We start from the raw sequence: 26,435 nt of genomic DNA on the forward strand, positions 1-26,435 counted from the left end.
GATGCTGTGGCTCAAGTGCTAGAGTGCTAGCCTTGAGCAAAAGAAGTTCAGGGACAGCACCTAAGCCTGAGTTCAAGCCCCAGGACTGGCAAAAAAGAAAAAAAAGAAAAAAAAAATCTATACAACTGGGGTGAGGGAGGAAGTGGGAGAAAAATGAGGGGGGGGTAACAAGTTTGACAAGAAATGTACTCACTACCTTATGTAACTGTAACCCCTCTGTACATCACCTTGACAATAAAATTAAAAAATAAAATACATTTCTTTTTGGACAGTGTTACCTCTTCCCTCACTCTCTCCTAGTTTTTCCTTCCCATCCCCACCCACAAGTTGTATATAGTTCATTTTCAACATAGTGTCTAGTAAGCCATATTTATTCACCCTTTGTCTCTCCCTTTCTGTGCCCCCTTTAAAATTAGATAGCTTTGTTTGCATATTTGGTATATAGTGAGGTGTAGTGCAGAGGAGGAAATGAAAATAGATTGATGAATAGGGGACCAGGTTAATTGAATAAGACATTTTAAGTTGACTGTTTTCTTGTGCTGGGTGTCAGGAGTCTTGCATAAGCTATGTAAGCACTCTACCACTGAGTTCCATTTCCAGCCCTTTTACTTTGTTTTTAGTAGGTTGCTATTTAACGGTTTTGTGTGGAGAATTCCAGTGACATTTTTTTCCTCTGTGTTTTTGAACTTTCTCTACTGGGGCTTGAACACCATAGGGGCTTGAGCACTTCACTAGTGCTCTTGCTTGGTTCTTTAACTCATAATTGGCATGTAGAATGCCCTTGAGCTATGCCTCCAGTTTGACATTTTGCTGGTTAATTGAAGTTGGAGTTTTGCAGACTTCTGCTTTGAATCTCAGTCCTTCAGGTCTCAGCCTCTTATGCAGCTAGGATTACAGGCATTAGCTAGAATGCTTGACATTATTATTATTATTATTAGTTTTGGTCTGGTCGTGGGGCCTGAACTCTGGGCCTGGGCGCTGTCCCTCAGCTCTTCAGCTCAAGGCTAGCACTCTACCACTTGAGCCACAGCGCCACTTCTGGCTTTTTTCTTTTTGCTGAGGAATCGAATCTAGGGTCTCAGGCATGTAAGGCAAGTGCTTTACCACTGAGCCACCTTCCCAGCCCCCCCCCCCCCCCTTTTTTTTTAGACAGGTTCTTACTATATATCCCAGGCTGGCCTCAAACTCCTGCCTAATTCTTTTTTTTTCATATGTAATTATGTTATAGCAAGTAAATGTTACTTCACAGATCCTTTAACAAGCAGTATTTCATTCTTGAGAAAACAGTTTTTTTAACCATTAACAAACATAATGCATTCAGAATACTTCAAGACACTGAAATAAATGCATACATACCTTATTACCAATAGATTGAAATATCATGGAAAGCATACTGGAATATATAAGATTTTAAACTTCAGCAATGCATAGTAATTTAACCAGTACATCCACATTTGTAAAATGAGGAGTGTATTTCTAATAGGTCCAACTTAGTGCCTAAGCCTTCTAAATGTGGGGTTACATATGTATGTGTGAAATGGTCCCCAGATTTAAGTGTTTTGTGTATGTATCAGGCCTTGAACTCTGAGCCTCTCACTCTCACTTGAGCTAGGCTTCCAGTCTGACACTTGTTAGTTAATTGGAAATGGGGACTCATGGACTTCACTGCCTGGGTTAGCTTTCAGCCTCAGTCCTCCAGATCTCAGCCTTCTGAGTAGTTAGAATTACACGTGTGAGCTACCACTGCCTGGCTGCTGATAGTATTTTGAAGTGAAGGAAAACTGAAAACAAGTAGTCTAATTAAGCAGTGATTGTTTCCTGTAGTATGTTCTCAGTGATTCATCACCTATCTATCCATGCTTCCTTTATTTATAGGCATTCTGGATGTGAATGTGAACTTGCTTTTAATTTGTTCTTGTTTTGTGAATTGATATATTTAAACTGGAAAGTATGTAGGAGAGAATTTAGGCTACTTACTTACAAATCTTTTTAGCAGCTTTTAAAAAAATATTGTTATAAGCATATTTGTTGTTTGAACTATAATATGATGTGAAGAGGTTCTGTTCTCATCTGTTTAGAGCCCAATGCCTCCTGTACTTTAATGAGCATCTCTTTCTCCAAGACTTAGGAAGTTTTCTGCTATTAATTTTTGTAAAGTTACTGCTTTATATGTCATAAAACTACCATTATATATACCTATATAAACACACATGGTAGATATATACATACATATATATATGTAATGCTTTAACTCAGTTGTGTCTTTTCATCAACTTAGAGTAGATTCATACTGGTGTCTCATACTATTATAAGCACTTGTAATTTTAAAATAGCTCCATCAGTCTAGTTATTAGTGGTGACACTTGACAATTCCAGGGATTCTGTTTATTTAAACTACTATATTTAGTATGGCAGGCTTTATACTTTGTGCTGACAAAATAGTTGTTAATGTTGAAATCTTAAAAGTTGTCTTTTTAATTTAGGCCCAGCCAGTTGGAGATTGTGATTTTAATGTTCGCCTACAGTGTATAGAACGGGAAATTATAAATCCTCGACATGAAAAAATGAAGACTGGGCTCATCGATAAAACACAGGAACCATTTAGTGTGAGAAATAAGCCATTTTTTGACATCTGTATTTCAAGAAAGGTAACATTTATTTTTTGTTCTCTATTTCATATAACTCAGTTTAGAAGAGTACTAATGGCCTTTGGCTCCTCACTGATCTTACTTACTGGAAATGACTGGAATTGGATGTAGCACTATTTTTTACCAAACATGTATGATTCTGAGTATTATCTTCTTCAGTAACATTTTTAGTGTGGACATGTAAAATAGATTGCTTCTTTTTTTCTTACTGGTTTGTTTCATAGCCATTTGTTTGTATTCTATTTTTAAGAAGACTGTAGGCAGTATAAGTAAATTCACAGTGAAATAGGTTTTTAGACTTGTTCCTGCTTTTTCCTGAAAACAGTGTTTGTTTTATATTTTTATGAAAAATATTTCTGATACATATCAGTGTGTGCACACAGGACTTTCTTTTTTCTTTTTCTTTTTTCTTCTTACTGGTTCTGGACTTGAACTCTGGGTCTAGGCACTATCGCTGAGTTTCTTTTTCTCAAGGTGTGTGCTGTAGTGCTTTGAGCCACAGCACTACTTTCGGCTTTTTCTGAGTAGTAGTTAATTGGGGATAAGAGTCTCATAAAGACTTTCCTGCCTGTGCTAGCTCCTAACAGCAATCCTCAGATCTTAGCTTCCTATATAGCTAGGATTATAGGCGTGAACATCCGGCACCCAAAAAGGTTTTCTTATTTTTGCTATTTTAGCACTCTTAAATGAATCATACCAAATATTCTAGGATTGACTTTTTTTCACATAAAAATAAAACTTGAAGATATTTCCATGTGCAGTTAGAGATTGCCACATTATTTTTTAATTGTTGAATGATGTTGATGGTGAAGATGTACCATATGTTATCACTGCTGGGATTTTTGGATTGCTTCTAGCATTAGTTATTACTAATTCTCTTCCAGGGAACATCTTTGCTTATATGTTGGGTATTTCTTCCTGGTAAGTTAGGAGTTTTGGTGTAAGGACTTTTGGATAGTTTTAGTAACAACTGCCAAGTTCCCTTCCACATTAAGCCCTTCCATCTCCAGTGGACAAGAGAATTTCGTTCCTCAGACTATACTCTGTTTTCTTTTCCCTCCTGGCCTGTGCAGACAAAGTAAGGTGCCCTGTTGTGGAGATGAGTAAGCTTCTAAAACAGTGACTGTGCTGTTTTTATTTTTGTTTTTGTTTTTTTCTGCTTCTTACTGGCTTTGAGATCTTTTCAAAGGTACTTGAAACTTTGCTTAACAAAGTTTATTCACGTATAATTCGGAGTTACAAATCTAGGCTTACTCTGTTAACTTAGTGTAACATTGCATCAAACCAAGAGGCTGAGATTTTGAGGATAGTGGTTTGAAGCCAGCCTAGGCAGAGAAGTCTGAGACTCCAAAAAGCCAGAATGGAAGTAAGTGGTAGAGCACTGCCTGAGAAAACTAGCCAAGTAAATTTGAAGCCCTGAGAACAAATCCTAGTACCACCTATGAAAAAAAGAAGCATCTAAAGCCACCTAAATGCACAAAAATAGAGCATCAAACAAACAAGATAATATTAAGAAATAATATAAACAAGCATTTCGGAGATGAAGGGCTTTCTAAGCAAGACAGAAAAACTCAGAACATAGGGAAAATATATTTCCAAATTTAACAGTATAAAAATGGAACTTTTTATGGAAAACACTACATAGAAAAGTAATTGTGGGGGGCTGGAAAGGTGGCTCAGTAGTAGAGCGCTTGCCTTGTATGCATGAAGCCCTGGGTTCGATTCTTCAGCACTCCATAAGCAAAAAAGAAAAAAGCCGGAAGTGGCGCTGTGGCTCAAGTGGTAGAGCGCTAGCCTTGAGCTGAAGAGCCCAGGCACAGAGTTCAGGCCCCACGACTGCCCCCCCCCCCCCCAAAAAAAAGTAATTGTATAACAATCAATAACAATAATTACAAATCCATAAGAAACAATAATTAGCACTTAGTGGAAGCAGACCAAGGTAACTACTTTGTGACTTTATCAGCTGTTGTATTCTGGACATTTTATAGAAGTGACTACCTTTTTTCATGAAACCAGCTTTGTACTTTCAAGCACAAACTATAACATGCTATTGATGTCATGGCATGTATCAATACTTCCTTAAATATTTCATCATATGGTTCTACAATACTTTGTTTTTCCATTTGCTTGATGGAAGTTTGGGTTGTTTCCATTCTCCAGTGATTATGGATAATGCTTTTATAAACATTTGTGTGCAAATTGCTGTGTGAACATCTGTGTAACTTTTCTTTTTTTAAATGATGATTTAATTATATTTATATTCACAGAATGGATATGTTGACAGTCAGTGCTGTTATTATCTTACAGTTTTTGGTAAAAGTGTGTTGGTATACTATGTTTATAATATTTTTTTCAAAAGTGTTTGTAATCACTTATATTTTTGTTCTCATGGCTCATTTTCTACCTATATCTTCATATATCTTTAGATTTGTATTTCTTTAGATATTACCTAACTAAAAATATAGGTAGTGTATTTCTTTGTGTTATCTGTTTCATTTGCACTTTGTGGCTGCAAGTTTTTAATGAATAATACCTCATTGTTAGTATTACAAACTTGGAATCCTAGATGTCTTCTTTCAATTTTTATTTATGCTATTTTCTTATCCTTAGGTTAGATATTTATCTTGTTTTTTTTTTCATTCTAAGCTTCATATTAATTCTAGTTTATATATAATTACCTTTTAATGTTTTTGTAAGGGGTAGGTTTTCTTTTCTCATAATTTCCTCAGTCATTTCATTTGAGGCTAATGTTTTTATAATTTTCTTAAGAGCACTTCCTGGTAGCAGTGGTTTCTAATGTCTTGAATATTTGAAAATGTTGTTAGCTGTATTTTTGAAAGATCATTTGGATGGGTTTTAAATGACTTTCACACTTAACCTGTCTTAGTAAACTCTTTTAGTATTTAATGATGTGAAACAGTAAAATTCCATCAGACTTTGTTTTTTCTCCCATTTTAGTTAAAAACTCCCCTTTTGCCTCTTTGCTTGGAAGTTTATTTCTTCATCTTTAGAGTTCAGCAAAGTATCACTGTCTTGGAATTGACTGTCTCTGATCAGTTTTTTCTATCACTTTCATTTCTTGAGTATTTTCTTCTTAGTACTGAGGTTTGAACTCAGAGTTTTACAGAAAGTTTGCTAGTAAGACCATCTGTTGCTTTAGCAACACACTCAGCCTTAGAGTTTGCTTTTAAAATAACTGTGATGTTATGTTGCTTGGTTATCCTCTTTAGGCATTCTCACTATATGTTGTCTTCCATCTTAGAGCACTTGAGATTTTCTGACTTCTGTAGGTTTTGGTGGATCTGGTGCTAGTGTATGGGCCCTATTTTATGAAGCAGTGCTCTAAATTTAATATTGTAAAACTTTCATAGTTACATTTCATTTTATGAGTCTTTTTTATTGTTTAAAATGCATTTCTTGCTTATGAAGCTTAGCTTACACTCTAGGGGTCATTGGGTTTGTTGACTCAATTTAATGAAGAATTGAATGAAAGGACACAAGAAGATATGTTAAGAAGTTGAATGCTTTATTACAGGAGCAAAACTAGCAGAAAGCGAAAGTAACAGGCTCCTCTGAAGAGTTTTACCAGATAGATCATGAGGCAGGAAGAGTGGAAGTAGAGGCCAAGTTTATTTCAAAGTAAGAGTAAGATGCCAGGGGAAACTGAGGGAAAACTTACTATCTATTGGTACTTTGGCCTAAATCTTCATCCTGGACTCCCAACTGAGAGGGCCACCTTATGCCATTTGAGGTCCCATCCACCTGTTTCACAGGCAAGCAGGAAAAGGTAGAGGAGGCTGCAGATTTCTTGAAGTAAGAGAGTGGGAAGCAGAGCCCAGAAATTGGTATGTAGGCTCCAGAAGTCCCTTTCTTATAGTCCTTTTGGCAAGTCTCTTCTGCTCTGGCATCTGGTTGAGTCATGTGTCCTTCACCCCAAAGAAGGGGGATGGGTGCCTGTTCTCTGCACGGGTCTGCTCCAGAGTTGTCAAGGTCTTTGGTTGCTTGCTTGCTTTTTTTTTTTTTTTTTTTTTTTGTTGTTGTTGGTTGTGGGACCTGAATTCTGGAACCTGGGCACTGTCCCTCAGCTCTGCAGTTCAAGGCAGGCGCTCTATCACTTGAGCCACAGCACCAGTTCCAGTTTTCTGGTGGTTTATTGGAGATAATCTCACGGCCTTCCTGCCTAGGGTTGGCTTTGAGCCACGATCCTCAGATCTCAGCCTCCTGAGTAGCTAGGATTACAGCTACTAGCACCCAGCTAAGATCTTTGCTTTCTTGGAGCCATTAACTTGATTTTTTTCCAGGGTGGGTTATCTGGTGTAATAGGCTCCACCAGTAATCTCTGCTTTTCCAAGATCTTTTGGAAGAGTAGATGCAGGTTCTACTTTCTCCAGGTTTTCTAGAATCCTTGAGGAGGAAGATTGTTGGTTCCACTGGGTTGCTGACTTGCCTTAACCTACACATTACTTCTAAATCTCTCTCACCTATGCCTTTATTTCTGTGACTTTTTTCTCTTGGACTTTCCTCAATATTTTGTTTCCCTACTTTTTATCTTTTTTTTTTTTTTTTTTTGGTCCGGTCATGGGGCCTGAACTCTGGGCCTGGGCGCTGTCCCTCAGCTCTTCAGCTCAAGGCTAGCGCTCTACCACTTGAGCCACAGTGCCACTTCTGGCTTTTTTCTTTTTTGCTTATGTGGTGCTGAGGAATCGAACCCAGGGCTTCATGCATGCAAGGCAAGTGCTCTACCACTGAGCCAGCCCTACTTTTTATCTTTTTAAGCTGTATTTCTTCTTGAACCTTTTCGTTTCTGCTTTGTTGTTCTTTAAAGTAGTTTTATTATTTTTTTTAAAAAAGGTCATGATAAGATATTTGATGATTTTCATCCTTTCTATGGCAATATTTTTCTGTATTGTCTGTTAGTATTGTACTTTCTACCTCTTTCATTTGATAGATGAAGTGTAATATTTTTGTACTGTCAGTTCCCTTAATGATGCTCATCTTAAATAAATTAGATTTCCCATGGTTAGTTACTTGAAGGAAGTCCCTATGGGAAGTTTGAGAAGTTAGGAAGTGATGCTTTAGATCATACCAACCAATGCTTCACTTTTATCACATCAGACTTGTTACTGGTGGTATGGCTTTTCTGTGTGGTGTTTTTAAAGAAGAATGATAAATTGGTTTCTATAGCATCAGTCTAAGAACTGGAATACTTGGGTGCTCTGCTTTTTCACTTGGGTATTTGCACTGTTTCAGGCATTGTGTGTGTGTGTGCGTGTGCGTGCGCGCGCGTGCGCACACGTGTACGTGCACCTGCACCTGCATGTGCCAGTTCTGGAGCTTGAACTCTGGCCTGGGCATGTCCCTGAGCTTCTCTGTGCTCAAGACTAGCTTTCTATCCCTTGAGCCACAGTACCATTTCCAGCTTTTTCTGAGTAGTTTGTTAGAGGTAAGGGTCTCATGAACTTTTCTGCCCGAGCTGACTTTGAACCCGTGATCCTCAGATTCGGCCTCCTAAGTAGCTAGGATTACAGGCATGAGCCGCTGGTTCCTTGCAATTCAGTCCTTTTTATACTCTCTCTCTCTTTTTTTTTTTTTTTCATTAGTATGACTTAGACCATTTCACATTTGTAAAGTGATAATTCTGGAAAGAGTAATTTCTTTTTCCTTTTTTTTTTTTTTTTGGGTCCGGTCGTGGGGCCTGAACTCTGGGCCTGGGCGCTGTCCCTCAGCTCTTCAGCTCAAGGCTAGCACTCTACCACTTGAGCCACAGCACCACTTCCTGCTTTTTTCTTTTTGCTTATGTGGTGCTGAGGAATCGAGGCCAGGTCCTCAGCATGCAAGGCAAGCGCTCTATCACTGAGCCACCTTCCCAGCCCGGAAAGAGTAATTTCTTAATATCCTGTTTCAGTCCTCCTGCATAGAATCAATTGTGTGTATAGCTATGATCCAGTCAAATAATTTTCAAGGAATCAAAGCTTTAATGATTTTAAGAAGTTTTTCTTGAAAAAGAAGCCTGTAAGAAGTGACTCTATGGCTCAACTGGTAGAGTGCTCTCCTTGAGCTGAAGAGCTCAGGGACAGTGCCCAGGCCCAGAGTTCAAGCCCCATGACCAACAACAACAACAGAAAAAGAAGTCTCTGTTACCTGTCCCCATCTCCTAAGCTCAAATGAAAAAAATAAGTTTGTATAAAAATAAAAAGAAACATTGAATACTATCTTTTACAAGTTCCTAGCAGCAAGCCTTTTAACTTCTTCTTTTTGTCTACTTAAAAAATGTGCAAAGTATTTTTATAATAATTTGTTTATGCTATCTATAAAGTGTTCACTCTGTCCATTGATAATGTCGTAAATGTTAAGATCTTTCTAATGACCATTGAGTGAATTAAAGAATTAAAGATTTGTGTGTTTTTTTTTTAACTGCATTTAATTTTCCAAGGGCATGTGCACATCTGGTTTAAAAAGAATTTTGTGTGTTCATTGCACACTTTTTTTTGGTAGGAAATTTGAATTTTATGTATACTCATGTATTTCATCTGATAGATTTTTCTGAATGTATTTCTCTCCTTTAAAATTTTTTTTTTTTTTTTTGGTCATGGGGCCTGAACACTAGGCCTAGGCGCTGTCCCTCAACTCTTTAGCTCAAGGCTAGAGTTCTACCACTTGAACTACAGCCACTTCCAGTTTTCTGAGAGGTCTATTGGAGATAAGAATCTCATGGACTTTAGTGCTGGCTTTGAACAGGATCCTCAGATCTCAGCCTTCTGAGTAGTTAGGATTACAGGCGTGAGCCACCGGTGCCCAGCTGCTTTAAACATTTCAAAAAGATTTTGTCACTATATTGATTGAAAGGTTTTAAGGGTTTAAGACTAATAGCCTGTAAAGAAAAGTCCATCTATAGACTTGTTATTTTAAAAATGTTTTTATTATTATAACGGTGATGTAAAGAGGGGTACAGATACATAAGTTAGCTAAAGAGTACATTTCTTTTGGACAGTATCACCTCTTCCCTCACTTTCTCCCAGTTTTTTTTCCTTAATATATATTTTTTACTGTAAAGATACTGTACAGAGAGGGGTTACAGTAACATGGGCAAGGTAATGAGTCCATTTTCTTTTCTTTTCTTTTTTTATTTTTTGTGAACATACTGTACAGAGGGGTTACAATTACATGGGCAAGATAATGAGTACATTTCTTTTCAAGCATTGCAGCCTCCTCCTTTGTTTACCCTTCACATCCCTTCCCAGCCTCCCCCCCCCCCACCCCCCCAAAGTTGTAAAGTTCGTTTTCCACATGACAACTTGTACTTCTCATTGTTGCAACAGGTCCACCTGTATCCTTAAATGACTTGTTTTCCCCCATCTCCTTCACAAATTATACCAACATCAAATATAGTGAAAGCAGGGGTTATACTGTAGGGGAGAGACATACAAAGCAACAAAGAAATAATCTTATAAACGCATTAGAAACAAATGTATGAAAGAAAAAAACATTAAAATATATATCTTAGGGTTCATTTTCCTAACTTCACCTTATCTGACCTTTTCTGCTTGACTCATACATATACTAGATATTGCAAATAAGGGAAACCACGGGACCTATGTTTCTTTGGGCTTGGCTTACTTCACTTAATATAATTTTTCCCAAGTCGTTCCATTTCCTAACAAATGGGGCAATGTCATTCTTTCTGATGGAGGAATAGAATTCCATTGTGTATATATACCACATTTTCTTGATCCATTCATCTACTGAGGGGCATCTGGCTATGGTAAATAATGCTGCAGTAAACATAGTTGTGCTGGTAGCTTTAGTGTGGTCTTGTTTGTGATCATTTGGGTAAATGCCCAGAAGTGGGATTGCTGGGTCATAGGGGAGTTCTATGTGAAGTCTTTTCAGGAACCTCCATACTGCTTTCCAAAGTGCATTGTCTCCCAGTTTTTCCCTTTGGCTCCACCCACAAGTTGTATAGTCCATTTTAAACATAGTGTCTAATGAGTAGCATTGCTGCATTGTTCATCCTTTTTCCCTCCATTTCTGTGCCAAAGACAGATAAATGAACAAATAGAACAAAAACAAAGGGAAACAAAAACAGCAAAAAAGAAAAAAAACCCTCATTTCCATTTCCTGGAGTTCATTTTGATAACTATTATTTTGTATGATCAGATACACATAGGCATTGTAGACTTGTTACTTTTATATACAGTGTTCTTTGACTTTACCCCTCAGAGCTTTAAAAAGAAAAAGAACCTTTGAGAATTTATTTACAACTGGGGATGAAGACAACACAGAATTGTTGCTTAAATATGAAGATACATTGTTTAAACATAGAGGCTTTTAAATGCTTACATTTAGTTTAAAAAAATTATAGATGTAATGGTCAGATTTTTATCATTTAAAAACAGGTGCCAGAAAATGTAGGAGTATTATGTATTTACATATTTATATTCAGTTTTACATGATCTAATCTATTAATATTTTAATCATTAGTATTGAGTATGTCCCGATGGATTCTTTTTGGTTTCATTAATTTACCATTTCCCAGGAGAATTTAAGAAAATCATAGTCATGCATAATAAAGAGAATTCTTAATTGCCTTGGTGTGGCAAGCCTAAAGATTTATTGTTCTAGCAAACTTCTTTTGGGGTAGTAAATCTTGTTTATTGAAACATGAAGGCATTATTATGTCTTATGCCAAATATATTTTAAATATTTCTATGGAAGATTTACGGTCATACCAGGGAGAAAATTCTGTGTTTACTAAATATAGAAATTTGTAATTTTACAATATAAAAATAGCTTTTCTAAAAAATTTAACATTCAGGAGACACTGGTAGAGTCAAAAATAAAAATGGTTACTGGTGTCAAAATGATTTAAGAGGGTTACTTTGTTTCAGTAATCTGATCAGCTAATTATTCTAAAAACTCGTTATTAATTTTTCAAAAGTTAATAAAAGGCGTAGAATAATTTGCATTTATGACTGTATTTAGTTCAGCCAGACAGTTTGAAGTATATAAATTTGGTATTAATATATAAGTTAAGTTTTAAAATTAAAAAAATGCTGTGTTGAAATAGTAATTCTGCCCTCTCAGTGGCATAAAAATTAAGTAACCCTCTTGGTTTTTGTTGAAACTTTAGCGAGTACTTGGATTTAACATATGAATTTAAAAGTAGTTATTTTCATGTGTATCCAAAGATTAGTACTACCCTTAATATTGCTCAAAGAGCCAGGTATTTGGCAACTTTCTTAAAACCAGCAACATATATTGATTGCTCCCTAATGGAATAGGTGATATATAAATGAGTGTGAAGTTTGATAAATAGCTGAGAAAAATGTAAATTTTTGGAAGTGAAGAGAAAAATGAAGGACATATGTTTTTTAGTTAGAGTTACTTGTTTTTGGTATGTGTGGTTGTTTTACACCTTAAGTAGAGCCAGTCTTATCAAAATAAAATGTAGAAAGCTTGTGTGTTAGTTGGGTGTGGAGGCCCCTGCCTAAAATCTTAACTACTTGGGAAGTAGATAGAAGGTGTATTGAGATTGGAGGCTAGCTAGGAAAAAAAATCTAAAAAACCCCCCACAAAAAACAACTCAAGCAGAAAGAGCCTGGGGATGTGTCTCAAGTTCAGTTACCTAGTATTATCCCCTCTTTCAAAAAGAAAATTTGTGTGTTATTAATGAAATTTTTATATACAGTTTTCATGACTATTTTATATACTTTTATGCTTCATGCAGTGTCATTTCAAATACATTGTGGGATTTAGTCATGGAGCATTTAGTTGATGCTGGTGACTTAGCAGGGTGTATGTGTGAAGCCAGGAAGAACTGTGTGGAATCAGGATTCACCTTACTTAAGATACTTAGCATAGTAATTAATTGAGATTATTTTTGTATTCATTTTTGAGCATCCTTTCAGAAGTCACTTCAGGGAAACTTCTATCAGGCTTAACCTTCTGAAGACATGAAAACAAACTATAATTAATAGGCTTCATTCTAGATTAGAATGGTTCTGCAACATCTCTATTGAAGTTCAAGGTTATTGAGAACTCCATTGTTATATAGAACCAAGGTTCTCCACATTGCTTTACTAAATAAGATTAATCATAAAATCATACCACTGGATATGAGAGACTCCTGGCAATTAAACTATGATAATGCCATTGATTGTTTTCAGAGATATGAAAGTGTGTTAAGAAAGTATGTATTTTCTTAAAAGACAGAAACCATATTTTCTCTGTCTAGTTTATATAACTGGTCCAAACAATCTGGGTATTTAAATAGAATAGCAGAAAGTTTTAATAAATAACTTTGTATGAACACATGGAATATGACATTCATAAGTATCATTTATAGGGGCAAGTTAGTAATTGAAGTTCATTTTCATCTCCTTTGTAGGTCACTAAATATTTTAACACTACCTGTTAAATATTTAAAATAAAATATTTTTTCTTTCCTCACTGAATTGTTTTAACAACTCTATCAGATGTTGAATTGCCATAGTATAAATGTTGTAGGTTAATCTCATGTTTTTAATTAGTGTCTTACCCATTTTCATACTTTGTTACATAGAGGCCCTTTTTGGTTAAATAGATAATGTGATTTTCTTTTTGTGTTTCTAGAGCCTCAAACTGCTGAAGGGAAAATGGGAGATTGGTTTGCCATTGACTGGAGGTCTCCTTTTTGTATTTCTTATGTAGAATTGAGTGACTTTCTATGAATGAGTGAGTTATTCAACTTACAGGGATGAATTATTTATGTTGGGTCATGGTTTCAGAGATTTTAGTTCATTATGGCAGGGATGGTGTGCCAGAACTGAGGAGCTCACCTTGTGGAGACTAGGGAGGAGGAATGAAGGAAAGAAGGGAAGGGAAGGATTATTGGAGCTCTAGGTTCCTTCCTTCCTTCCTTCCTTCCTTCCTTCCTTCCTTCCTTCCTTCCTTCCTTCCTTCCTTCCTTCCTTCCTTCCTTCCTTCCTTCCTTCCGTCCTTCCTTCTGTCCTTCCTTCCTTCTCTCTCTCTTTCATTCTTTCGTTCTTTCTTGGCAGCTGACCTACAGATGTGCCACCCACATATAGAATGAGTCTTCATTACTTTTAATCTTGTCCAGAAACAGCCTAAAAGAGGTATGTTTTACTGTTTCCTCATGCACTTCTCAATCTAGTCAAGTTGATAATCAAGATTAATGATCACACTCATTTCTTCTCCCACTTTTCATGCCCTTAGGATTCCTAGACTTAGGTTAGGGACTATTGAGTGCATATATATGCCCACATACACTGTATACGCATGTGGATTCCCTATGAGAAGTATGTGTGTGTGTGTGTGTGTGTGTGTGTGTGTGTGTGTGTGTGTGTGTGTGTGTGTGTGTATCTGTGTTTATGTGTATGTATATGTTCATGTATGTGTGCCAGTACTGAGGCTTGAACTCAGGGCCTAGGTGCTGTCCCTTAGCTCTTTCACTCAAGGCTGGTGTTGTTCTGCTTGAGCCACAGCTCCATTTCCAGTCCTTTGGTGGTTAACTAGTGATAAGAGTCTTAGAGCCTTTCTTGCCTGGGTTGATTTCAAGCCACTGTCCTCATATGTTAGCCTCTTGAGTAGAAGCCAGGATTACAGGCATGAGTCAGCAGTTCTGGTGGGATGGGGCCTTTCTAGTACACACATGAACGAAAGAGAACTAAGAACTTTCAGTTGTACACAGAAAAGCCTGATTATAGTACAATGAATGAAAACAGATATTCTTTAAAAGTTTTTGTATACATATTAGTGGGCCAGATAGTTTGCTGCATTCAGGTGTGGTTAAATGCTTAACTTTGAGCCCAGGACACATAAAGAATTTTCCTTTTCATGATATAAATTTATACTATTCTTCATAGCAATCTTAGGTCTTTCTTTTTTTTTTGGTCTGTCGTGGGGCTTGAACTCTGGGTTTGGGCGCTGTCCCTGTGCTCTTCAGCTCAAGGCAAGCGCTCTACCGCTTGAGCCACAGTGCCACTTCTGGTTTTTGAGTGGTTTATTGGAGATAAGAGTCTCACAGAGTTTTCCTGCCCCTGCTGGCTTTGAACCACGGTCCTCAGATCTGAGTAGCTAGGATTACAGGTGTGAGCCACCGGCGCCCTGCAAGGTCTTGTTTTTATATGGCTTTGAGCTATTTCTGTGCTAGCTTAAAATTGATACAAAAAATAGGGAAATGTTTCTTGCCTTTTATATTTTGGGAAGTGGAGTTTATTTCTTAAAGCCTTACTTATATTTTATTAGTACTTTATTAGGTTACAGAACATGTTTAGAACTAAATGCCATTTGGTATCCCAGTGTGGGTTGTCCTCATCAGGAGATACTCAATGTCTGTTAAATCTAAGATAAAGGTCTCAACTATGGTGGCTAAGTAGGTCATTTTATTCATTAACTGAGAGGGCAACTGTGACATCATTCCACAGTTTGCCATTTCCTGAATGCCTTTTGGCAATAATGTCCCACAAGGGACATCATAAGCTTTCCTGCTGATGGGAAGACAACCTAAATTTTATTTGGAAATGTTGGGCTAAATGTCTTTATGTTGGACATGTGCCTCAAGTTTGGGGTACATAGGGCCACCTTAGCCTTGGTGGCTACAAACTGTAGAGCCCTTATTGACTATCTCCTGTTTCAGGAATTTACTTGAATGATTCATAGAACTTGAGAAGCACCACACTTAGAATTGTAGTTCATTAAATAAGGATGCAGATTAAAGCTAATCAAGTGACATGTGGCATAAAATCTGAGAGAGTCCCAGTGCAAAGCTGCTGGCTGTCTTTTCTCTGTGGAGTCATCAACAGTGCTACCTGGTCTAGGTGAGTATTACTACTCAAGTTGACTAGTTAAAAAGGACTGTCAACCACAGAAATTCACCACAGCTTCTGTGTCCAGTTTGTATGGGTGTTTCATGATACTGCTTGTGTATTCACTTTCAGTTTTTAGAAGATTAGGCTAATACATATAGTGTCAACTCTCCTGTCAATCTGACAGGAGAGCCTTTCCTGACCCACCAGGCAAACAAAGATAACACCTATCAGGCAGGGCATTCTAGGGCCATCTCCCAGTAATTGAGGGCAAAAGCCAGTCCATACACATCTGTCTAAACATAGGAGGGCTGGGAAGGTGGCTCAGTGGTAGAGTGCTTGCCTCACATGCATGAAGCTCTGGGTTCGATTCCTCAGTACCGTATAAACAGAAAAAGCCAGAAGTGGTGCTGTGGCTCAAGTGGTAGAGTGCTATCCTGAGCAAGAAGAAGCACTAGGGATGGTGCTTAGGCCCTGAGTTCAAGCCCCAGGGCTAGCAAAAAACAAAACAAAACCAAACCCTCAAACACTGCTTTTAGCCGGGTGCCAATAGCTCACGCCTGTATTCCTAGCTACTCAGAAGGCTGAGATCTGAGGATCATGGTTCAAAGCCAGCCCAGGAAGGAAAGTCCATGAAACTCTTATCTCTAATAAACCACCAATAAACTGGAAGTGGCTCTGTAGCTCAAGTGGTAGAGCACTAGCCTTGAGCTGAAGAGCTTAGGGACAGCGCTCAGGCCCCGAGTTCAAACCCTATGACTCACACACACACACACAACAACAACAACAAAGATAGGATAAATTATTTTATTGGTTTGTTGTGTTTATTTATTTTTGGAGATAGGTTCTGGCTGTGTATCCTAAGTTGGCCTCAAACTCTCACTCTTCCTGTTTCAGATTCCTCAGTTTGGGATACATTTTTGAGTAGTTTCTTTATCTTCTCCTTGGTGAATACATTACAAGTATATGGGAAAATATCCATTGTGTCTGTTTATTTCAAAAGAGCTTAATACTCTTCCTAACAAGTAGGTAATACTTTTAACTCTAAAAACAAATATTTTCTTACATTTCTCACAAGTAGCAATCTGGATTCAGATTGTAGATGAAAGGGGCTGGGAAGATGGCTCAGTGATAGAGCGCTTGCCTTGCATGCCTGAGGCCCTGGGTTCGATTCCTCAGCACCATATAAGCAAAAAGAAAAAAGCCAGAGTGGTGCTGTGGCTCAAGTGATAGAGAGCTAGCCTTGAGCTGAAGAGCTGAGGGACAGCGCCCAGGCCCAGAGTTCAGGCCCCAGGACTGGACCCCCCTCCCACCCCCCCCAAAAAAAAAATCACAGCTTCCATATTGTAGATGAACACAGGTTTAATGCTATTAAAAATATGTGAATGTTTGGAAAGGGAAGTGTTTTATTGTGTTTAGATTAGAAATGCAATCAGACGAGGTTCTTCAGAAGAAGGAAAAAAGAATTCTAAGAACTATGCAAAAGTAACATTCAAAAAGTTTTAGAAATAACAGATAACACATTGTTTTAGAAATTGTTAGAAGGGCTTGTAGAAAATGAGTAATTTAGTAGCAAAGAGACCAATTAGAAAATTGTGGAGATAAGATAGTAAGATAATGAAAGTAATGAGATGGCTTGTGAGAAAAAGTTTTTAACTAGGAGGGAATGTATTAGGTTTTTTCAAAATCTCAGTCTCTTAGTTTGTGTTAAGTGAATGGAAACAGTACTTTTTAAATATCTATCCTACTCTTTGATGTTCTACACAACTTAAATGTCTATTTTTTTATGTTTTCATTTCTGTCGGTACAAAGCTTCATGTATTTTCTACCTAATTTATAAACTCTGTTATAGCCTACTCATATTGGCTTGTTTTTATACATTCTTGCATTGTTTTGCTCACTTCAGTTAGTATATATTGGTTGCAGTGAGAGTTTACGGTGTAGCCAGATTGCTATTATGGTTGCCGAAGATTCAACGAATGTAAGATGTGATCCTTAACTCTCCAATTAAAAGACACAGACTGTCTAGTTGGATTAAAAGCAAGATCCTTCTATCGGCTGCCTTCATGAGACACATCTTGCCCATAAAATCAAACATTCTGAAAGTGAAAGGCTGGAATAAAATCTACCAAGCAAATGGCCCCAATAAACAGGCAGGAGTTGCAGTCTTAATATCAGATAAAATAGACTTCAAATTAAAACTAGTGAGAAGAGATAAAGAAGGGCACTACATACTAATTAGGGGAACTCTCCTTCAGGAGGATATAACAGTTCTAAATATCTACTTATCAGTGGAGAACCCAAATTTATCCAAGATACACAAATCTCACATAGATCCAAAGACATTAATTGTTGGGGACTTGAAAAAACTCAACAGAGGAACTTCAGATTTAAACAACTGCATAGACCAACTAGACTTAACAGACATCTACTGAATATTTCACTCAGCAGCATCAGAATACACATTCTTCTTAGCAGTACAAGGAACATTTTCCAAAATAGACCACATTTTAGGTCACAAAGCAAATTTGTCCAAAATCAGAAACATTGAAATTAGGCTGTGCATTCTCTCAGACCTCAAGGGAATAGACATAGAACCCATCACCAAAAGCCACCAAAGAAAGCCCTGTAACACATGGAGGCTGAACAACAACTGTTGAACCACCAGTGGGTCATGGAAGAGATAAGAAAGGAAATTCAAATGTTGATGAATTCAATAAAAATGAACACACAAATTGCCAGCTCCTCTGGGCCATAGCAAAGGCAATAATCAGAGGCAAGTTCATAGCTCTACATAGTTCCTACATCAACAAATTGGAGAGATCTGAAACGAACAACTTAATGAGACATCTGAAGCTCCTTGAGGAAGAGCAGCAAGCTGAACCTCAATTCAGTAGATGGAAAGAAATAATTAAATCAGAATTAAATGAATTAGAATCCAGAAAAACCATAGAAAGAATAAACAAAACAAAGAGTTGGTTCTTCAAAAAATTAACAAAATTGACAGACTCTTAGCAAATCTTATCAGAAAAAGAAGAGAACACACCCAGATAAACAAACTCAGAGATGAGAATGGAAACAACACCACAGAAACAACCAAGGTTCAGAACATTATAAGGGAATACTTCTCAAACCTTTATGCTAATAAGGTTGAGAACCTGGATGAAGTGGATAATTTCCTAGCAAATATCGACATGCCAAAACTAAACCAAGATGAGTTAAACCATCTTAACAGACCCATATCAAGCATCAAAATAGAAAGAGTGATAAAAGACCTCCCATCTAAGAAAAGCCCAGGACTGGATGGATTTACAGTGGAATTCTACAAGGCTTTCAAAACGGAACTCACACCAATACTCCTCTAACTCTTCAATGAAATTGAAAGAGAAAGTTCACTACCAAACTCTTTCTATGAAGCCATCATAACCCTCATCCTAAAACCAGGCAGGGACTCATCAAAGAGAGAGAACTATAGACCCATTTCTTTGATGAACATTGATGCAAAACTTCTCAACAAAATTTTGGCCAGTTGACTTCAACAACTCATCAAAAAAAATCATACACCACGATCAAACAGGATTCATTTCAGGGATGCAAAACTAGTTCAATATATGCAAATCAATAATCACTTCAACAAGAGCAAGGATAAGAACTACATGATTATCTCAGTAGATGCAGAAAAAGCATTTGACAAGATCCAACACCCCTTTATGATGAAGGCTCTGGAAAAACTAGGAATCTATGGAACATTCCTCAAGATAATAAAGGCTGAGTGTGACAAACTTATAGCCAGCATTATAGTTAATGACGAAAAGCTAAAGCCATTTCCCCTAAACTCAGGAATGAGACAAGGATGTCTACAGCCACTTATAGTCAATTTACTATTAGAATGTCTCGATACAGCTAGACAAGATACAAACATAAAGGGGATCCAAATAGGGAAAGATGAAGTAAAACTCTCCCTCTTTGCAGATGACATGATCTTGTATTTAAAGAATCCTATGGATTCCACTCCCAAATTACTTGAGCTAATTCGAAACTTTGGCAACGTAGCAGGGTATAAAATTAATCTAAAAAAATCAGTGGCTTTTCTGTATTCCAACAGTGAGAAGAGTGTGGCTGAAATCAGGAAAGCAACTCCTTTTGTAGTAGCACCACACAAAAAAAAATACCTAGGAATTAACTAAAGAAGTGAAGGACAATCTCTATAATAAAAACTTTTAAAATCTGAAAAAGGAAATTAAAGCAGAACTTAGGAAGTGGAAAAACCTCCCATGCCCCTGTATTGGGAGGATCAATGTCGTGAAAATGGCAATACTTCCCAAGGCTATCTACAAATTCAATGCGATATCTATCAATATTCCAATGAAATAGAAATAGAAAAAGCAATCCAAAAAATTCATATGGAACAATAAAAGACCCCGAATATCAAAAACAATCCTTAGCAGAAAGAACAGTGCTGGAGGAATATCAACACCAAATTTCAAACTCTACTACAAAGCCATAGTCATCAAAATAGATTGATACTGGCACAAGAACAGACCTGAGGACCAATGGAATAGAACTGAAGACCCCGAAATGAATCCACAGTCCTATAGCCACCTAATCTTCAATAAGGGAGCTAAAAAAATAGAATGGAAGAAAGATAGCCTCTTCAATAAATGGTGCTGGCAAAATTGTATAATCACCTATAGAAAACTAAAGTTAGATCCTTATATATCACCATGCACTAGAATCAACTCCAAATGGATCAAAGACCTCGAGGTAAAAGCAGACACTGAAAACATTACAGGAAGGATATAGGAGAAACCCTAGGTCTCCTTGGCACAGGCCAAAATTTTCTTAATAGAAACCCAGAAATACAACAAATCAAAGAAAGGTTGGGCAAATGGGATTTCATGAAACTACAGGACATAGCTAGCAAAATCAATAGAAAGCCCACGGATTGGGAGAAGATCTTTACTAGCCATACAGCGGACAAGGGTCTCATATCTAAAATACACTTAGAACTCAAAAAAGTAAATCCCCCCAACAACAAATCCTCAAAGAAACATTGCCCAATAAATAAGTGGGCTAAAGACTTAAAGAGAGACTTCTCTGAAGAGGAAATAAGATTGGCCAATAGACACATGAAGAAATGCTCAACTTCTTTAGCCATAAAAGAAATGCAAATCAAAACAACATTGAGATTCTACCTCACCCCAGTTAAAATAGCTATAATCGAGAAATCTGATAACAGATGCTGGAGGGGATGTGGCCAAAGGGAACCCTATTGCATTTTGATGGGAGTGTAAACTTGTTCAACCACTTTGGAAAGCAGTATGGAGGTTCCTCAGAAGACTCCACATAGGCCCAGCAATACTACTTTTGGGCATTTACCCAAACAGTCACAAACAAGGGTATACTAAAGCTACCAGCACAACTATGTTTATTGCAGCATTATTTACCATAGCTAAGATATTGAACCAACGCAGATGCCCCTCAGTAGATGAATGGATCAAGAAAATGTTTTATATATATAGTAGAATTCTATGCCTTCATCAGAAAGAATGACATCACCCCGTTTGTTAGAAAATGGAAAGACTTGGAAAAATTCTGTTAAGTGAAGTAAGTCAGGCCCAAAGAAACATAGGTCCCATGGTTTCCCTTATGTGCAATAACTAGTATAAGTCTAGGACAAGGAGAAAAGGTCAGAAGCTATGTACATATGAACATATAAGATGATGTTAAGTGCAATGAATCCCAAGATAGGGACACGAGGTTTTATCTTTGTTGCTGTTCTTCTTAATGTACTTATAATGTACTATGTGATTTTTTTTTTTTTTGTTTCTTTTGTATGTTCCTCCCCCATGGTATAACTCTTTCACTGTATTTGATTCTGGTGCCTTGTATATATACTTTTCTAATTTGGGGAGTGGAACGGAACAATCAAAGTGCTTAAGTAGGGCTACAAGTTGACCCATTTTAATAATCAGATGTACAAGACACTATGTTGAAAATGAGTTTTACAAGTTTAGCAGGGGAAGATGGGGGGAGAGTAGTTGGGGAGGCAGGGAAGGAAGGGATGGTAGGGAAAAAACAGAGGAGGAAGCAACAGTGCTTGATAGGAAATATACTCATTACCTTATATAATTGTAATCCCTCTGTACAGTATTTTTACAATAGAAAACGTCTTAAAAATTAAAAAACATGTGATCCTTGACCTTAGAAAGGATATAGGTCAATTCCATAATCAGAAAAACAGGAAGATCCTATTATGTAGGGACAGGCTACTATGATAGTGCTTCAAAGAGTATTTAGCCTAGATTAGTTTGTGGGAATGTGATACTCTAATTTAGAATATCAGTTAAGAATATGAATTCTGGATCTAGAATGAATTTGGATTCTCATTTGCTTTCTGATCATGGACAAGTTCCTAATTTCACCTTTTAAGATTTAGATGATAGATTATTATGAGATTGTAGTGCATTAATATATGTAAAGTGCTTAGAATAGTATCATACAGATATTTTCTGGGAGCTTGAACTCAGGGTGTGGGCACTGTCTTTGAACTTTTTGTTCAAGGCTTGTGCTCCACCATTTGAGCCCCACTTCCATTTCTGGTATTTTGTTGGTTAATTAGAGATATGGGTCTCAGGGATATTCCTTCCCAGGCTGGCAATCCTTAGATGTTAGCCTCTTGAGTAACTAGTATTACAGGCATGATCTACTGGTGCCCAGCCCTTGTATAGTTTTATATGTGTTACTTCGTTATTCTCTGACTCTGATTATCATTTTTAAAAATGTACATAATTGGTATTCAACAAACATTTGAGTAAATCTAAAACAGTTGAAAATGTAATTGCTTTTCTATTCCCTTAGAAGTCTTTAAACATCTTTATTAGAAGCATTTACTGTAAAATGACTACATTATATATATTGAGGTCCTTATTAGTTGGGAGTCAAAAATTGGTGAGTATCTAAAATTTTAAGTTTATATAATTCTTAAAAAATGCTGAATTTGACTGCTTGTAGATGAGAATTTCCTCTCTAGTTGATAATAGGTTTCACTAGTTCCTATTATTAGTCTAGTTAAGGTTTGTAGTCTGACACCTGTAGGCATCTGAGGTTAGAGTAGAATTACGAGGGAATTATAAGGAAATTTTGGTAAGAAGACTAACAATAATAATTAAAAAGCTGTATTTCTTAGAGAAAAAAATGTTTTTAGATTTTCTCAGATGGGATTCACTTGAAGTATTATTCCTACATTTAATTGCACTAATTCAGGTTAATGAAAGAACCAATGATAGTATTGGAAAACCTCTGTATATTTTGGTTAGGTGTTTTAATGACATAGTTGTTTAGGCATCATTGGTAAGTAGTAGTAAACAAATAATTGTTTTATAGAGAATGTAATGATGTTGATTTTGTGTTAAGCAAGATAAATGATACAGAACAATTAGTTACTAATTAGAAATATTTAGCAGATAGAGGAATTGATTATTCTAAACTTGAATTGGTTAGATTTTGGGAATGAAAAACACAAGATTAAGTATCTAGTTGAGTTCAAGTTTCCTTTTTCTGTGTGGTGGGAGAGGGATTGCTTAAGCAAAAACTTGGATTTTAGGGAAGCAGTGACTGCATAAAAGAAGTCAACAGATATAATTATTATGTTGGCTTTTCTCAGGCAGTCATTTGAGGCTATGTAAGCTATATGATCAGAGAATACAAAAAATGCAAAGTCAAACTGAAAGGTGGAGACAGGTCTTTTCTTGTTTATTCTCTTGGTATATTTTTATATATTATAATAACTTAATAATGTATTTTATTTTATTTTATTTTTTGGGTCTGGTTGTGGGCCTGAACTCTGGGCCTGGGCGCTGTCCCTCAGCTCTTCAGCTCAAGGCTAGCACTCTACCACTTGAGCCACAGCGCCACTTCTGGCTTTTTTCTTTTTGCTTATGTGGTGCTGAGGAATTGAACCCAGGGCCTCATGCATGCAAGGCAAGCGCTCTACCACGGAGCCACCTTCCCAGCCCCTTGATAATGTATTTTAGATACCACTGAAGCATTTCTCACTCAGTATTGTCTTGAGCTAGCATTCTTTTTTAAAATTATTATTTCTGAGAGATTCTTTCTGTGTTTGTTAACTTCACAATCTCTATTTTGTTTCTCATGTTTCCCATGGCAAGCCCTCCTTCATTACATTTTTTGTGCATTTATAATGATTCGGTTTTCAGTTCATGATTCAGAGGCATAAAAGTATAAGTTCAGATTTAGTCATCTGATATAATATTGATCAGTTTCTCTATCTTAGGTTCATGCAAAATTGCTAGCCTTTGTAGGACGTTTCAAATGGTATATACATGTTAAGGTTGTGCTTCTAACTAAGCAAATTTAAATTCTGTAGCAACTTAGGAAACACTACTGTGCTTTATTGAAAACCATTTCATGTGTCTAGTCTTTTGCCTTTCATCAAATTATCAAATTATCTTCTAATTTATTTAGAGGGAAAGTAATCATAAATAATAATTCTGAAAGGGAATGTGTCTCAGCTTTGGCTACTTCACCACATAAGTCTTCTCTAGGATTTTGCAATTAAATATTTTAAATAAAGATACTTTTGTTAGAAGTGTTTAAAAAACATCTTGGTCAATGTAAGTAGAACTGTGCTTTGAAGAAAGATTGATGGGGAAATGACTAACTACATGATTGTATTTAAATATTTGTACTGTCAAATTGAAATTAAGGTATTTTTGAGGCATATTGGTCTAGGCTTCTATTATCATGGAGTCCTCAGTGTCCTTTACATGGTTTCTGATACTGGCAAGTAATCAGGAAATACCTATAAGAGCACTACATGGAATCTTGCAGTTACTGAGCTGTTGATCATCCAGTTATTATTTAAGAAAAGCTTAGTTTAAAACTTAAAGCATTATGTTAACCGTATAACTGAAAAGTAAGTTTTACTTTAGATACAGAAAAGGAGATAAAGACAGATTAGGTGAAACATACAATATATTTTATTTTAGACTATATTATTAGAGACAAAATATCAAAGTAAGTTTAAATTATGCTTGACATTTAAAATTACTAAGTGAAACTCGACCTTTCAAGCCATCCTAGTTTTAAGGACATTAAAGATTCTCTGGCCTTCCTGGTAACACCTCTTCTATGAGGACTGCATGATTTGAACTCTTCTCTCAAAGACTGGCCATCATCCTTGCTGAATACACCTTTCTTATGTTTTGTTTGGCCTATTTATTGCCTCATCCTCTTAATTTATTTGGAGTTTTCATCTTGGTGACCTTTTGACTTTAATCAAAGGTCACTTTCTTTTTGGAAACTTTATTCCTACCTTGGAGTTTAAAATCGGATATATTGCTCTATGACTACAACTTCCATTTTGGAAACTGATGGCATTTGTCAAGAAATTTCTTCAACTACCCTGCAGTCTTGTGTTCTGCAGCTATGCTTTCCTCAGTGAGGATTGGGTCAGTTTCAGGGAGAAAGTTCATCTTTGGTGAATATATTGCTCATCCCAAATGACTATTATACCATAGATCTTTGTCACATAATATGGTTCCAAGGAGACATTGAGTAAAAAATGAATGCTTTTAATGCATAGAGCTCAGTACCTACTTCAGATGATTCATTCATATTTTTCTATGCCACTAGTTTCTGCTAAAGACATGCTACCTTTCAACAGATTTAAAAATTATACTTTATCACTTAAATTAACTTTATTATTTGATCTTTATCCCATTTTTACTTTTCTTTTTGGGCAGCATTTGCTTTTAGGAAGATGTTTTCACAAAATTAAGAGCAAGGAAACACTAAACAGATTACACACTTTAAATATAGATGATGATAAAGTAGGCCTGACTAGAGCTTCTCTGTATCATTTGAGCTTTATAATTACACTGTAATTAATTTGTCTGCTTATTTATTTTACTCAGTCAAAACTGCCTATAATAAATCCTATGAATAAGGTGGGCTGACTAAAGATTAGAGTTCCTTTTGTTTTTTCTTGGTGGTACTGGAATTTGAACGCAAGGTCCTCAGCCAAGCGAGTCAAGTCTTCTGCCAGTTGAGCCACCTCACTTTTAGATTTAGAGATTCCTTTAAGTTACCTTTTACTTTTTAAGGGATATTATTATAGTGTTTTATTTTTAATACATCATAACAGCATAATTTTTTTTTTTTTGTTTTTTTTGGGTCCAGTTGTGGGCCTGAACTCTGGGCCTGGGCGCTGTCCCTCAGCTCTTCAGCTCAAGGATAGCGCTCTATCACTTGAGCCACAGCACCACTTCCGGCTTTTTTCTCTTTGCTTATGTGGTGCTGGGGAATCGAACCCAGGGCCTCATGCATGCAAGGCAAGCGCTCTACCACTGAGCCACCTTCCCAGCCCAACAGCATAATTTTTTTAAAAAGCAAGCTTTTTTTTTTTAACATAATGTGGTGTATTAAGTATCAAGGTCAGATAGTTTAGTCTTGATTGAACTTTTATCATTACTTTTTTTGTTTGTTTGGGTCAGTCCTGCGGCTTGAACTTGGGGCCTGGACACTGTCCCTGAGCTTCTTTTACTCAAGGCTAGCACTTTCCCTCTCGAGCCACAGTGTTACTTCTAGCTTTTTTTGTTTATGTGGTACTGAGGGATTGAATCCAGGGCTTCATGCATGCTAGGCAAACACTCTGCCGCTAAGCCACATTCCCAGCCCTATCATTAACTTTTTGATATGTGGAAAAACCCAAACTAATCTGTCACCTCATTTCATCTATTTTCTTTAACTTCTCAATATGAGCATGAATTCAGAATTTTTCTACAGTATAAATGTATCAGATATATAAATCAGCATTTTAGTTTAATTGCTTTTTACATTTTCAGAAAGAATATGAGTGAATTTTTGATACTATGATGCTTGGAGTATATTTTCCTTTTTGCTTATAAGAAATCAGTGCTTTTAATCTGTGTTGAGTTTTACTCTCAAGTAGCCAGGT

General features: G+C 36.6%; 1 protein-coding gene and 1 long non-coding RNA gene across 4 annotated transcripts in view; one reads left to right on the plus strand and one right to left on the minus strand.

Moving 5' to 3' along the window:
• Positions 1 to 26,435, plus strand: part of Rngtt (RNA guanylyltransferase and 5'-phosphatase) — a 224,082-nt gene that overhangs the window by 75,354 nt on the left and 122,293 nt on the right. For 2 of the 3 annotated variants that reach the window (XM_042679559.1, XM_042679560.1), the window contains exon 11: positions 2,484 to 2,648. In XM_042679559.1, the coding sequence (XP_042535493.1) occupies positions 2,484 to 2,648 (165 nt within the window). The remainder of the gene's footprint in view (positions 1 to 2,483; positions 2,649 to 26,435) is intronic. The other variant, XM_042679561.1, reaches the window with a different exon arrangement.
• LOC122107746 lies at positions 1,304 to 26,325 on the minus strand. Its single transcript, XR_006147409.1, has 3 exons — positions 26,315 to 26,325; positions 20,265 to 20,271; positions 1,304 to 1,489 (listed from the first exon to the last, which is right to left on the minus strand). It is a non-coding gene; the product is annotated as an uncharacterized LOC122107746 (long non-coding RNA).

Source organism: Dipodomys spectabilis, unplaced genomic scaffold, assembly GCF_019054845.1.
Source record: "Dipodomys spectabilis isolate Male_0828 unplaced genomic scaffold, ASM1905484v1 ptg000053l, whole genome shotgun sequence".
NCBI lineage: Eukaryota > Metazoa > Chordata > Mammalia > Rodentia > Heteromyidae > Dipodomys > Dipodomys spectabilis.